We start from the raw sequence: 15,178 nt of genomic DNA, 5'->3' as shown, positions 1-15,178 counted from the left end.
TTTCATGTTTTTATAGCTGAATAATATTCCATGATATAGATATACTACATTTTGTGAATACATTCATCAGTTGATGAGCATTTGGGTTGTTTCCAACTTCTGGCTATTATAAATAGTGCTGCTATAAACATTCATTTATAGTAGTCACACAAGTTTTGTGTGAACATGGTTTCCATTCTCTTGGGTATATACCTAGGTGTGTCATTTCTCAGTCATTTCCAGGCATTCTTGAACCCTAAAATTCATGTTAGCACCCTCTGTGTAAACACATTTCCATGGCAGACAGAAGGAAATATAGTTCACCAGGGATCCCAAAAGCCAAATGAAGTAATGAAGACACATATGAAGGAAAAAGGAGGTTCTGCATGAAGGAATACATTACTGTTTCCAAGATGTCATTAATAATGTATTTCCCCTATATCATAAAACAGCAGTAGCCATAGCTAGGATGAAGGGACCAGCACTAGACCTAAACTGGCACAATCAACATGTAATGAGCGCTTACTACATACATCCGAGGCACTGTGCTGAGCATATCATGTGGATTGTCTGACAGTAGAAAGGATGTAGGAAACACGATTTTTGAAAACAAACACTGATTGCAACCAATTCTGCCTTCCTGCCAGAGAGGCATAATTCATCTTTATGCTGGGCCTGGAGGGAGAGGGGAAAACTAAATTGCCTGAGTAAGAAAATGACATGCACTTGGGATTTGTTTGCTGGAAGCTCAAGAGAATAGGGTGGGGAGTGATGGTTTAAAGGCTTGAAAATGGAAGAAAGTGATTGATGTGTAGATAACAGAAGGCAGGATCAGTGGTGTAGGAGCCAGTAAGAAATCCCCAATGGGCATGAAATCTTTAATCAATTTTAAGTTGATTTTTGTTTTGAACTGCATTGATATCTCCCTCTATTACCCTGAGACCTTCAGTAAGGCCTGTTATCACTCTGTGGGATAAAAGAAGTGGGCAGTCCAGATCAAAGAGAAGACAGCTGTGGCCAGAGGTAAAACACTGAGCTAGGAGAGTGATCAGAAAATGTAAGCCCCAGATATTAACAGAACATTGAGGGGAGGAAAGATACTGGACCTCTCACAGCACATAGCTCAAGCCATTTTAATTTAAATGTTAAAACAAAGGGTGAACCCAGAAGCTGGAGATGATGGGGTCATCTGACTGCCATAATATAATCTCAATAAATCTATATGTATTAGAAAAGGTGGGTAACAGGCAGTACAAAGCAAACACCAAGAATTAAGACATTTTAACAATCACTCCATGGCAATGACCTCAAAACAAAGACCGGGAAGACTTCACAGTGACATCCCTGTGAATGATTAGAGAGGACCAAAACATGTTCTCAGTATCCCTGGTGGAAGCCTAGGACCAATCACCTCATGCTGCAGATGATAAAACTCTAGATGAGAGTCTCACGGACTTGACTGGGATCACTGAATGTCAGTGGGAACTGTCACTTGGAACAGTCACAGTTAGGTGGCCCTGAGGCTACTTCCATAGCAGGAGCTGGAAAATGTTTTCTATAAAGAGTCAGATAAAATATTTTAGACTTTGTGAGCCAAGAGGCAAAATCCAGGATATTAAGTAGGTACTTATATAACAAGAGAGAAGACAAATTTCCACATTTTTATTCATGAAATTAGAAATATAATAATTGTATACTTTTTTTGTAATACAGTTCTAATGAAAATAATGTAATTTAGGGGGAGACAGAAATTTACTTCATTGGGGTTCAAAGTTAGTGTTTCCTAACATCAAATCAATTGTAATGTTCATCTGTAAAAACCATTCTTCACTCATGGGCCATAAAGACACAGGCTGGATGTAGCTCCATATCTCTGTGTTATAGTCACTGTTGTCTGAAACAAAGTCAGTAGTGGTTGCTCTATTCCAAAAGCCTGGAGCATAAACCCCGATTCAGAAACTAAAGACCTGGAGAGAACTTCGGAATAGCTCTTGAGAGATCCAGATGTTCATCAAAGACATTGGTCTAGTACCCCAGCAATTGAAATAACCATTCTTTTAGCCAGTATTTACCAAGCACCTGCTCTGTGCTGGTACCGTCACAGTCACTGGATACATACAGTGGTGAGCAGGACAGATAAGCCCCCTACCTTCCTAGGCGATGAGAACACAAACAAGAATTGGAGAAGGAAAAAATGGCAGAGGGTGGGAGTACCACCAAGAAAATAAGGGAGGTATTAGAAGAGCAACTAGAATAGCGAGCTACTTTTGATAAAATAAGGAGCTCCTTTTTCTCAACATTGTTATCAACATTTGTCAGACATTTTACATTGTTTCCAATAAGACGAGGGGTGAAATAAAATCCCATTGTGATTTGATTTGCTTCCTCTGCTTATTGGTAGGATTTACCATCTCTCTGTGCTCACACTCTCTCTCCACATTATAATTATAATACATTATATTTAAATGCATATAGTTTATATACAGAGAAGTCTTTCAGGTTTCCTCTTCTGTTAATTCCTAGTTAATTCCTTGTTTTTCTGTTCAGTTATCTTTTTTTCTTACTGTTTTGTTGGTGTTCTTTTAAAATTTGCAGTATGAATCCTTTATTCATGATATGCATTGCAAATATCCTCTCTCAGCCTATACTTGCCTTTTAACTTTGTAGTGTCTTTCGTCTACAAGAAGATTTTAATTTTCAGTTGGTAAATAATCTACTTTATGTGAGATTTGGTGGTTAGCCTCCCATCCCAGTGGGTAAGTTCAAAGAGTGGTGGGTTTCGAGTTTAAACCTTCATCCCATTCCTTATAGCTATCTCTTGCCCAAACTTATTAATGTCTCTGATCTTCAGCTTCCTTGTTTGCAAAATGAGGACAATGCCTACCTCATAAACTTTTTGGTGAGAATTAAATGAAAGAATACATGCAACTACCTTAGTACTATGGCCCCCTCCCACTCCACTTTTAAATTTTAAGTTTCTTAAAGGCCTTCCATTCCACACAATACCATGTGCAGGGTCAGGACATAGATTTTGTGTTAGTTAAATTGAGTTTATCTTTAAAATGCAAATAAAGTACCAAGTATAATAATATGCACTTAATTATCAGACTAAAATGTGGAAGGCAGAACCAGAAAAACAGTTTAGCAATTAGCTCTTTAACCATGATTACTCCACTGGCTCCCCTGAACTAAAGAAGTAGCAGAGTTATAGTAAATGACACAATTAATGGGAGATTTGTAAACATTCTTCTGAGTGAAAATTATATTTCAAAAGATTGGAAACATATTTTATACAGTCAACCTAACACAGACCAAAATTATTTAATAACAATGTCATAAAAGATTTGAAATTGGTTTTAGGAAAAAAAAATCACAAACTGATACGAACAGGTATACCTTAATAATTTTATAAGAAATGAGCTATGTGAAGAATAAACTTATAATAAAAATGCTTACAAAATTTAATATTTACTTCTGGCTTTTAAGATTTTATAATATTATGGCACCTCTGATGGTTGAGCATATCATATATGCTTTAAATTTCAAGAATAATAAAAGAAGCATTAAAAATTCCAGTGAACACTGGGCTTTATACCACACAGATACACGTGTCTACACCTTTTTAATGTTCAAGGGCCAGCATCACAGCCAGCAATATGAGGTTGAACAGAGACCATCCTCATTTATGGAACTATTTCCACAGGCCAGGTGTTTTCATCTACACAGTCTCCTTTAATTTTCATGACAACCCTATGAACTAAGTACTACTACTTTTTTACAAAGGAGGAAACTAAAGTTTAGACAGGGTATGCCACTTGCCCACATCCAGCAAGTAGGGGAGCAATGTTTAAACTTCTGACCTCAAGTGTAAAATTATAAGCCCATCTTACAGGTGAGGCTGCATCATAATGAAGTATTTTCATATTTGCAAATCCACATAAATAGGTCTCCAAGGATCTCATGGGTTACTTGGCTTCCCCATCTTCTACCCTCTAAATTGCTGAATAAATAGGCCTCCTTCCACATGTGACTGAAATCACTCTGTCCTCCTTGGGCACGTGTTTTGCTAATTAGGATTTTTAATTGATTTGTTGTGCTCCACTTAAAGTAGATGAAAAATAAACTAAAAATACTTGTCATCATATTGTGCACAATAGCAAACACTGTACAACATGAATATTGCCTCTGATTTGTGGCCAGATTCTGAAAACACTCTTGGAAGTCTTTCAGCTTGCTCAAACTAAAAATGAGTAAATGACTGCCATGACGGTGCATTTAAACATGGAGTCTGATTCATCTTACCAGAGGCCTTCAGCTCATTTACACCTATGGCTTTATTTATTCGAATAACTTGCCTTTTTCCCCCCAGGAAAAAATGACCTGCAAACCATCATCCCATCACTGCTCTGTGCAAAGAATCTAATGTAAACAATGTCAACCAGAATCACTGAACTTAACAAACTCCAGGACACACCACAACACTGTTCATAAGATGTAAATCACATCTTGTTTTATTTCACTTTCTGCTAAATTCAGATGTCTGCTTCATTTTCAATCCACGTCCCCTGAAAAGAGCCTCCCATGCTTTATCCAATACTGCCAAGTGTGCAGACTCAGCAAGGCGTTAGAAACAGGGAGAATGAAACATAACCTAGACGATGTTCGTTTAGATACAGATGATTGAAGGGATTGCATACTGTGGTGACTGTAAGTGCTGCTCCCCAAACATGTCCTGCTCTCTGACTTCTGAGTACATGGCAGACCTCTGGTCTCCTGCATTGGATAAGGGCCCAGCAACTAGCTCTGGTCACTGGATTGTGAGCAGGAATGCTATGTCTGGTTTCTGGCCAGGGCACTTAATAATGCCATGCAAGACCCTTCAGAGCACTCACCCTTCTGCCAAGGTGACAGGTAATGTTCCAGCCTGGGGTCCAAAGAGAGGGTGAAGATGGCACAGAGCAGCTCCATACCTCTGTCAACCAGCAATAGATACACAGCAGAAGCAAGAAACAAAACTTTGTTAGCAAGAGCCCTGAGATCTCAGGGTTGTCTGTGATCACAGCATAAACTGGCCTCTCCTGCCAGATACCCCAGACAAATGAAGCCTTGAAAAAGGACTTGGTGTCCCTAGTGATAAGTTAGCAGGTTTGTGTGATTTAGTATCTGGCGCTAAATGTTATTATCTTGTCAGAGAAAGGTCTCTCAGCCCATAGTTCACTCGGAACCCAATCATCATGTTCCAAAATCTGAATTAAATAGACCAAGCAAAATTGAAAAGGGAAAGCTACAATTGTAACCTTCCAAACTGCCAGCTCTAATTTATTGATCTACCAAAGTTCTTAGTTGTAAACAATAGAAACCATTCTGGCTAGTTGAGTAGAAAAGGAATTGATTAAAGATTTATTAGCTTACAAGAATCTCAAGAGCAGAAGGAACACCACCACAGGCGCCAGTGTAGACTGCCCTGCCTCACCACTGGGCACAGCCACCACAACTCATTTCACCACCCTAGGCACCAGATGCCTCTGCTAGAATCTGGGTCTCCGAGGTCCTCATGCTGAAGATTGCTTCTTCTATTGTCTAAGGTACAATGCAAACTGCTTTGCAGGTGTATCTGAACACTAAAGCCTAGGTCACATGAATGCCCTTTAGGATCAAGGAAACTTATTTTTTGGGTGTTTTCTTAGCAAGGTGGAAAATTCCTCAAACACAAGAAGGGAATTCAAAGGTGTGGCCAAAAAGAATGATAAATACCCATTACTGAAGATGTAATGGGTAATAAGGATAACTATTGTCTTCAAATCTCCTTCTAGTCCATAGTCAAGTTTCCAGAGCCTTCCTGGTTACTGCAGCTCTTTCTCCAATTCCACACATGTACCCTTCCAACGAATCCATGTTTTTACTAGTTTCAGTTGGGTTCATCACTTGCAACTCAGAGAGTCCTAATGCAGAAGTAACCATATGTTAAAGAATCCCAAACTAGCCAGTTACAAACAGGGCTGTAAATATTCAGATGCTCTGAAGAATTTTTCAGATCAGATCTTTTTTTGCAAAGTAACTCTGAATTGACAGAAGAAAAAAAAAATCAAAGAACGTAAGATTCCAACTTTGGTTTGAGAACCCTAATGGGGCTCATGGGCTGAATACTGATTATATTTATCTTCTCCACAAAAGCCCTCACAAATAACTTTTTACTTAAAAAGAAAAGAAAGAGAAAACTATTGACATGGGTCTTGTGTGCACATAACCAATTGAATTTTTTTTTAAATCAGAAGTATATACAAGGTGCCAACTTACTGCCAAATGCTAGTTGGAAATAAGGTTATCTTCAACAGTTCTATATAGAGGAATAGTTAACCAATAAAGAAATATATATATACACAGAGTCACAGATGCTAAGATCTGGGATTATTTAAAAAAAAGAAAAAAGACCTACATTCTATTTCTAGGTGCTCAGGTCCAAGATCCCTGAAATGGACTAGCTGAAATAATAGAATAAAATATGAGAAAAACAAAAACCTAAGGGCAAACTGTGCAATAATTATACTGGATAGTTCAGGAATGCCAAGGGTGACTTCTTGGAGTAACGTAGAGAAAGCATCCTCTTTCTCTAAGAATGGCTCCCTGGACAGAGGGAGGGACTATTGGGCTATATTTTGGCCTGTGACTAGCACTGGTTGAAACCAGGAGACCAACCTCAGGAGCTGAGGGAAGTGAGTCTTGTTACAGTAACACTGGACAGGGAAGGCCAAGGAACATGGAAAGCTAGGATTCCTTCTCCCCTCAATCTGGTGGTCATTTACTCCTCCTCCAATTCAATGAGAAATTCCCAATTTTTCCCAATAAATTTCTTTAATTTTTCTTTTTGCCTTTTTGCTTAAGCTAGGCCAGTCCATCTTTCTTGTTTATAATCAAAAGGACATTATATTAACTAAGTACACTCCCCTATAATCTTACTCTGCCCAACAGCCAACTCCAGCCTTAGGTAACGCATTATCTCTTAACTACAAATGACTTAAAAGGACCTTTGCCTTCTGTGTATCTAGCATTTATGTGTCATGCTGCTATTAAGCTTAGCAGCATTAACCTGGCTTGTCACTTTTTAGGAAAAAAAATTGCTAATTTTGGTATCTGGCTCAGGGGTTGCAACTTCAAATGCCTTCAGAGATCAGACAGGTAACGTAAAGTGAGAGTACTTAGACTCCACTGGACACTATGTGACACATCTGAAGATATTTATGTACAAGTACTTAAACTACTGTGTGGCTCAGACAAAATTCGTGTGCCAAATTTACCTCCTTGAGCCATCGACTAACCAGCCAGCTTGTTATTAGTTTAAATTACATGTTCCTAGACTGGAAGGCTCACAAAACTCAATTTTGTTTCAATCATTTGAGCAGGGTAAAAATGCTTCTTGCACAGCAGATTTTCCCACCCTCTTTTAGCAGAAAACTCCACAGGCTGTTAATGGGATTGATGTGAGATGTCTAAGAGAACTCAAGGGCCGCTTTTAAGAGAAGCTTATCAATGCTGGTAGATACCTGCTTTAGTATGAGTCTCGTGGTAAAGAAGCAGGTTCCTGCTGCTTTCTATGAATCACAAAATAAAGAGCCAAACTCCTTATAAGCACTAGGACTCCAAAGGTGTCATATAGCACAGATGGAAAAAATCAAATGTCTACCACTCTTGACAGTCTCCAGTTTACACAGTTCTGATTTTCTTCACAGACCAAAAAGGAAATCCAATTCAAGAAAACTGATAAGGTTTTCTGTTCCCTGGAGAAAGTAGACTAGACAAATTCACACAAAATCTAAAATCTTCACCACCAACTGCTGAAAAACAACAAACTCCATTAGAAGTTCCTTTGCCCACAAAATGCTCTCTGAGGAACTGTGGGGTTTGAAAGGAGTGCAGAAGCTTATTCTCCATTTCAGGCACATCAAAGTTTTAATCAGAACCTGCTTTTCTCTGTGAAACTAAGCAACTGCTGTTCACACCCACATACTGCTGGAGTGCATTCAATTACCCTCAATGACTTTGTTTAAAATGAAAATTCTTTGTGCCTCCTGAGGACAGTGTGTGAGAATTGATGAATGTTGTTCTAAAGGACAGAAGTGTAGGGATACAGTGAAAACCTAAGTAGCTGGAAACTATGGCTGGGCCATATTTTACAAGCAATTCAAACCTACCTTCAAGTATTTTGTAAAGAATTAGAATGTTTAAGGTAATTGAATATAACAAGGGGCATACTATGCCATTTTTCAACTCTTTCTTCTGGATGACAATCACAGAATTAGAAAACGAAGAGGATGGCGAGAAGTGATGAAGAAAGACCAAATTTTGCCATATGGCTTTTCAGAAGAAGAGGAAAAAGAATTTTTTTTCCCTGACACATTGTTCGGAAGGATCTGTAACTAACAAATCAAGCCAGCACATTGCTGGGTTCTGTAGCTCTGTGACTCAGAAGTCACTTTTCTATCCAACATATTAAATGTCAAGTAAAATATCTCTGATAAGAGAGAAGAAATTTCTTCAGGAAGCTTGGCTCCTGTATGAGTGCTGATGGAATAAAAATCCTATTTTAAGGCAAGGCAAGAAAAATTTAAACATAAAGTTTTTTCTCTGCCCATCTGGGCCTCCTCCCTCCTCTCTAGTGTGCATTGTGCGTCTGCATTATACATTAATCAGACCTCTCCAGTGAAGACGTAAAATCCCTGCTCAACCATAAAGAACAATTTTCCTTCTTCTGAAACCAGCCATGTAACTCCTTAGACAGTAACCTTCCTTTCTCAATCCTATAAGGGGTCGCAATGACCCACCACTTGCCTTGTATGTGCAGATTCTTTGGTGAACTTTATGTACAATAATAACATATCATTTCCCTTAAAGATAGCGACTAGTGCAGAACAGATTGGGTCAGGTGACCTGGGGAGATACTGGGCCTCACTTAAGGGAAGTTCCTAGCTTAAATACTTAGAACCTTATTAATGTTACTAGTCATACTACCTGTATTCTGCTTGTTTTACAAGATTATTGTTTCTTGCATTACCAAATGTATGACTGAGCCTCTGATAAAATTAATGATCAAGGTGACTTGAAATGATTGACCAAATACATAGTTCTATTAGATCAGTGATTGTAATAGTGTAAATCTACATATGGAAATAAGCAACAAGAGGGAACCATTTCCTGGACCATAACAGACTAGGAAGACAGGCAATCCAGAGGATTCTGACTACTGTTAACAGGCTCTAGTCCAGTAATAGCACATTGAGTGGCCTATCAATGAAATCCTCACCTGACCTGGGAATGAGAATTCCTAGCACCATGGGACAAACTGGTCATGAAATGCCTCCCAAACCTTGGTCAAAATTAAGACCCAAAGGGAGGGGATTGTAAAACAAAGAATGTTGCCCACCATCCAGTTTACAAGAATCAAGTCATTAGCCACTGCAGTTGCTCACCTACAATAGAGCCTGAAAGGAACTCAGGGCGAAAATCAGGCTGAGTCACTCTGTGTTCAGAGAAAACTGGCAGAATAGGCCTTCAGCTAGTTAGATATTTTTAGGAGAAAAATTATGAACCCAGGTTCTAGCATCTTCTCATAAAAGCACTAAAGCCATTAACTAAGATATCTGCTCCTTATGAATAACAGTAACCTTCCACCAAGTTGGGTGCTTGACTGCACGTACCCCCTTCTTTAAAATCACATGTATACTGGCCTCCCCCTTTACCTCCTCGGAACAGTCCTCAGTGCTCTGTGAGAGACTGTCTCCCAGGTTATAATCCTCGGCTGGGCTTGAATAAAACTTTCCATTTCTTCCTCAGACTGACTACTGACTAATTTTTTGTCAACAGTATCTGTCCTGTGCAAACAGCCATATATTTTGCTGCTGTCTTTTAGGTGGATGGCCAACAGATAAGAGAAACATCTAACCAAGATTGCAGAAAGAAGCCAAATCATGGAGACCTTATCTTAGTCCTATTAATTATTAGTCCTATTAATCCCCCCAGAGGAACTTTATCCATATAATCATAGTAAATGTCTATTTGCGAAAGAAATGCAGATAGAAAACAGAAAGGAAAGTAATGAAAAAGAATTACAGTGATATTTGTATGCTTAAAGCCTCTGTAATACAATATACAAAAATGTATGGGTTCCAGGGGAGTCCTAATCACATAGGGCAGTATTTATCCATCATGTCTCATTTGCCCTCATTTCACAATGCTCTAAGATTAGAACCCCTGATGTGAAAGAAGATTTAATATTTAGAGCTAGTTCTTGCATGGCTCGGGGAAAGAAGGGGAAGAGAAAAGAGGAAAAGAATTATATGAAGACTACACTTCACTTCTCTTTATTATAATAGATTATTTTCTTTAAGAGAAGCATAAGCTATGATTAAAGTGGCAGTATAATTGCGGAATTTTTGTGCCTCTAACACCTGCAAAGGAGGCACGTTGACAAGAAACACTCGGCAACCCAATTATTTCATGCAGGTTTTCATCCACCCAGAAAGCCATCCTCAAAATAGAATGGAACTTTTCCTCCTTCACCAATCTGGTAGGTGCCTACAGCAAAGTAACCAAGAACCTGAATAGCATTGTTTATGATTACTCTCAGCAAACAAAATTTAAATTTAAAAGATCAAAAGAGTTTAACATACAACTTCCAAACTTTAATTATATCAATTATTTCACTGTGCATTCAGCTTATATTTCACCTTGTCTTGATGAGAGGCTGAAAAGGAACAAGACGTCCTCAGAGAGATAAGGGATATTGAACTCTGTTCCCAGAAGTAGGAAAACAGATTATATAAGTGGTCTTTCCAGTTTTGAGGAACAGTTTAATTCAACTGTGACATAATGGTAAAATGAAACAAAGTCAAGATTCGACTATCTAGGAATTTGGGGAAGTTGGAATGTATACCCTGAATAAGAAAATAAATAACTAAATAGCTAGGGAGAAGGAAACCCAGGGAAATTTTTTCTTTAAGAAGCTAAAAACTAAAATAATACTTTAAAAATAGCAGTTGCTATTTTCATTCAATTCTTTCATATTTTTTTTTGAAAATAACCTATTTTTTTAATTGAAGTCTAGTCAGTTTACAATGTTGTGTCAATTTCTGGTATATAGTGTATGTTTCAGTCATACCTGTACATATATATACATATTCCTTTTTATATTCTTTTTCATTATAGGTTACTAGAAGATGTTGAATATAGTTCCCTGTGCTATACAGAAGAAATTTGTTGTATATATATTTTATTTTTATATATTGTTAACCAAAGACATTTAGAGATATACATAATAGGTTGAAATAATAAGATTCTTTTTTTTTTAACTTACTGGTATCATGGGAATAAGCATTTTCTAGGGGTTACTTTGGGAAATGCAATCCTTTCAATCACAAACAATTGTGCAGACAAAATAATCAATCTGAAATAGATTACTATGTTACAACATGTACAAAGCAGTTCACAAATCAGAATGCACTTCTGTTGTCTCCCAAATTGGCAAAAGATCAGCAAGGAAATGGAAAGCATGAGGAAAGTTTTCCAGGTGATGATCCTTGACCTGAATATTCAAGGATGGAAAGAGCATGAATCATAGGAAAGGAGGATGGGGGCCTCACAGGTAGAATCAGCATAAACCAAAAGAATGGGAAGAGGTTATAAAAACTGACATTTGGGGAATCGCTGAGGCTAACAATTTGGGACAGATTAGTGAAAATTAAAGCTACCATTATTGAATGCTTACAACATGAGACTCTGCAAATATTTCCTTTTGTTTTTTTCTAATTTAATTTTAATAAAACTGAGCTCCAGGGCTCAGACTCAGATCTCTTTATTAGCCATACTCACTGCCCAGATGATCTTCTGCAGTCTCATGGCTTTAAGGTCGCTTGTACACTAATGACTCCCACATCTCCATCTTCAGCCTGAACATTTCCTCCAGTTCCAGACCCATATGTCTAACTGCCTATTTGACATTTCCATTTGGATGTCCAAAGGGTATCTCAAACTTATGATGTTTAAAACAAAACTCCTGATTTCTATCCACTGCCCCCTAAAACACAAACACTAAAGAACAATAACAAAAAAAAAAATACTACTCCCTCATCTTCCTTTAAAATATATCCAGTATCGGACCACTTCTCACATCTCCACGTCTACCTTCCTGTCTAACCCATCACCATCTCCAGCAGGAATCACTACAACAGCCTCCTAAAGGAGGTGGGTGTGAACTTGCCCTCCAGTGGCCTCTAAGTATGCATTCCAACTGCTTCCTTTTGTAGGACAGGCTTCAGTTATCAATTCTGTTGTGAAGGGGAGACTAAGATTTAAGAGTGATTCTTGAACAGGTGAAACAGAAACAGCAGAAGCTGAGAGCAGATATGAAAGGACAAGTGTGCAAGGTGGGGTTGAGTGTGTCAAGCATGGAACATTTGAGGACATCCAGAGGGACAAAAGAACCTGAAATCCCTAAGCAATATCAAGTCCTAGGTCAAATGTCCCCTCCACATTAGCCTTTCTCAACTCCCCAGACAGATTTCAAGACCTTAATCACAGTATTGGTCACATTACTGGCTGGCTGTGCTGAGTGCCTCCGCAACTAGACTTTGAGCTCATTTAGTGCCCCCAGCACCTGATGTAGTATTGGGGACCCAGCACCTGATGCAGTATTGGGGACCTGATAAGCCCTTCGCAAAAGTGTGCTGAAACATGGTATCATGGAATGTGCATTAGGAATATGGAGAAGGAAGCTCCTGCATTCTTTTAGAAGAGCAAATTAAGATTTTACATAGGAAATGAGGTTATACATATACGTCTGTGTGTGTGTGTGTGTGTGTGTGTGTATTTGTCCAGGAAAATAACACTGATGTCCTCGACAGGGACAGCAGAGGAGGAAAGCCAGAGGGGCAAGGCTTGAAAAGGAAGTGAGAGAAAGGAAAACAATGGAAGAAATTGGTGGGTGTGATATTGAAAAGTACATTAGAAGCTAAAGAAAGCAGCAGAGTCCAAGAAACAGTTTTTCTCTCTCCCCAACAGGCCAAGCAGTGGGGAAGATGGAGGGTGGATGTTTAAAAGAAAAGAGGAAAGGCCAGGCAACAGAAAGAAGTTGACCCAGAGGATGTGATTAGGGTTGATGGGTATAAACACCAGGCAAGCTCATACCTGCAGTTCTTAATCTTCTCACTCTCAAGTATCAAGTAAATGACTGAGCTCCAAGAGGAGGATAGAAAGCCAGAGGCTTAACAGAGGGTAAAAGTGAACTACTCAATGAGGTGTGAGCCAGTAAGCTAATGAGCTAGGACGGCCAACACTGCTGGGGTTGTAAGACAAACCCGGGATATTACTTCAGTCCTCTTGGTTCCGATTAACTTCTCATTAAGTGGTGCTGGGGGCTCGACTTCTCACCCCGCGCAGGCCACCCTGCCAACGCCTTTAGCAGATTTCAAGGGGAATTTGGCTGAGTGGATCTTCATCACCACTATGAAGACAGAGTGGAAAAACAATGTACAGTGGATAACCACCCAGCTTCGCCCAGGGCTCAAGGAGAAAAGCCGGAGGAGCACAAAATATAAACAAAACCACAACTCCCTTCTTGTCCTTGCCTTGCGCAGCGCTCATGCTCTCCCCTCACTAAAATTTAAGTTCTGTGAGAGCTGGGCTTGGTCCTCCCCTGCTAGGTGCCCGCATAACAGGCTACCTGGCACACAGTGGACGCTCAGCAAATACTGGTTGAATATTAAACGAACTCTGCTCAGTCCCACTTCACTGTACCCGGGCATTGAAGGATGACACCAGTGGAGCTGCCTAAGAGAGCGCAGGGGTAAGAGGAAGCGGAAGAATATTCTGAGGGTCCCAATGGGGAAGCCTGAGAGCCCAGAGCAGAGGGCTCTGTAGCGCTGGACCGGAGGAAGATTCGACTCTAAGGCCCAAGACTGCATCTTGTGCAACTGACCTTCCGGCGGAGACGCCCGCGCTGGGCGCAGCAGCCCGGCTCCGGCGTCCCGCTCCCGCCGCCCCCCGGCGGCGCTCGGCGCCCGCTGCGCACGTAGGTCACCTGCCTCCTGCTGGCGCCGCGCAGTGGGCCGGGCGCGGGTAGCAGGTGTGGCCCGGGCGGCCGGGGGGCCGGGTCTGGCCGCGCGCTGCGGGCCGGGAGCCGGGGCCCGGTGCGCCGCAGCTCCACGCAGAGTCGCAGGCCGAGCAACACCGCGGCGCCGAGCAGACACCGGCGCAGGGCGCTGCACCCCCTCCCGGGCGGCCTCTCCCAGGCCATGGTGGGCCCGGTCTGGGGCTGGGCTCTGCCACCCGCGCGCGCCGGCCCGCAGCGGGGATGTGGCTCTGTGGGCCCGAGCTGCCACTGTGGGAACTCCCCCGCAGGCCGGGGCGCGGGCTCGGGCCCGCCTCCCTTCCCCTGTCCTAGGAAGCCTCGGCGTAACCTTGTCCTGCCCGGTGGAGCGCGCTCGGCCGGCCCGGTCAAGGGGCGGCCGGCAGGTGGGGTCTTGGGGTCGCAGGCAGCTCGGCTGAGCCAGACCCGGGGCTCCAGCCCCACCTCGGGATCCCGGAGGAGGTGCCCTCCAGCCCGGCCTCCGGAGCCTGAAAGCTACATGGCCAGAAAAAGCACATTCCTAACGGGATCCTGGGCTGTAACTTCATTTTCTAGTATTAGTGTTGTTGAAGCGAGGAAGATAGGTTAGCTACAGTTTTTTAGTTAGCCAGGTTTTGCTACAAGGAACAAATTCTGATTGTCAAGCAGTTTGTTACATTAAACACATTATAAAAATATATCGCACTATGCTCAGGTTTACAACTTCTCACCCTCAAGAAAGAACGGGGAAGGGGAGGAGAGAATAGCGCTGGATGCCGAATAATCAAATTAGAGTTATTCCATTTCTAAATTCTGCCTGAAGCCAACCCGTGCTTTCTCCCCGTGTTTTGAAATGTGTGGGGGTGAAGGAGGAAGGGGAGAAAGCCAGCTAAGACATCTGACAGCAGGGAGAGAGAATAGAAGTTACCATGGCATGATGTAAATCAAATTAATTTAGCTCCAAACACACACCTCCCTGCTGTCTTGCAGAGATACAGAGGGACAAATTTATCTTTCGGCAAAATGCACCCCAGCTGGTATTTCCATCACCACCTTGACCTTAATTAATCAGAATGAATGTTCACAGCCTGAAGTCCAGTGTTG

At 41.1% G+C, this 15,178-nt stretch overlaps 1 protein-coding gene across 3 annotated transcripts in view; it reads right to left on the bottom strand.

Annotated features, from left to right (window-relative positions):
* The window catches only part of METTL24 (methyltransferase like 24), a 97,726-nt gene extending 82,798 nt beyond the window's left edge, over positions 1 to 14,928 (bottom strand). For all 3 annotated transcript variants that reach the window (XM_064486783.1, XM_064486784.1, XM_010989590.3), the window contains exon 1: positions 13,946 to 14,928. In XM_064486783.1, coding sequence (XP_064342853.1) covers positions 13,946 to 14,263 — 318 coding nt within the window. In that variant the 5' untranslated portion in view covers positions 14,264 to 14,928. The remainder of the gene's footprint in view (positions 1 to 13,945) is intronic.
* Positions 14,929 to 15,178: the final 250 nt, after the last annotated feature.

The sequence above is a fragment of the Camelus dromedarius genome, chromosome 6, assembly GCF_036321535.1.
Source record: "Camelus dromedarius isolate mCamDro1 chromosome 6, mCamDro1.pat, whole genome shotgun sequence".
Lineage (NCBI taxonomy): Eukaryota > Metazoa > Chordata > Mammalia > Artiodactyla > Camelidae > Camelus > Camelus dromedarius.
The sequence above is the reverse complement of the archived record's forward strand: the minus strand, read 5'-3'. Positions and strand labels throughout refer to the sequence as shown.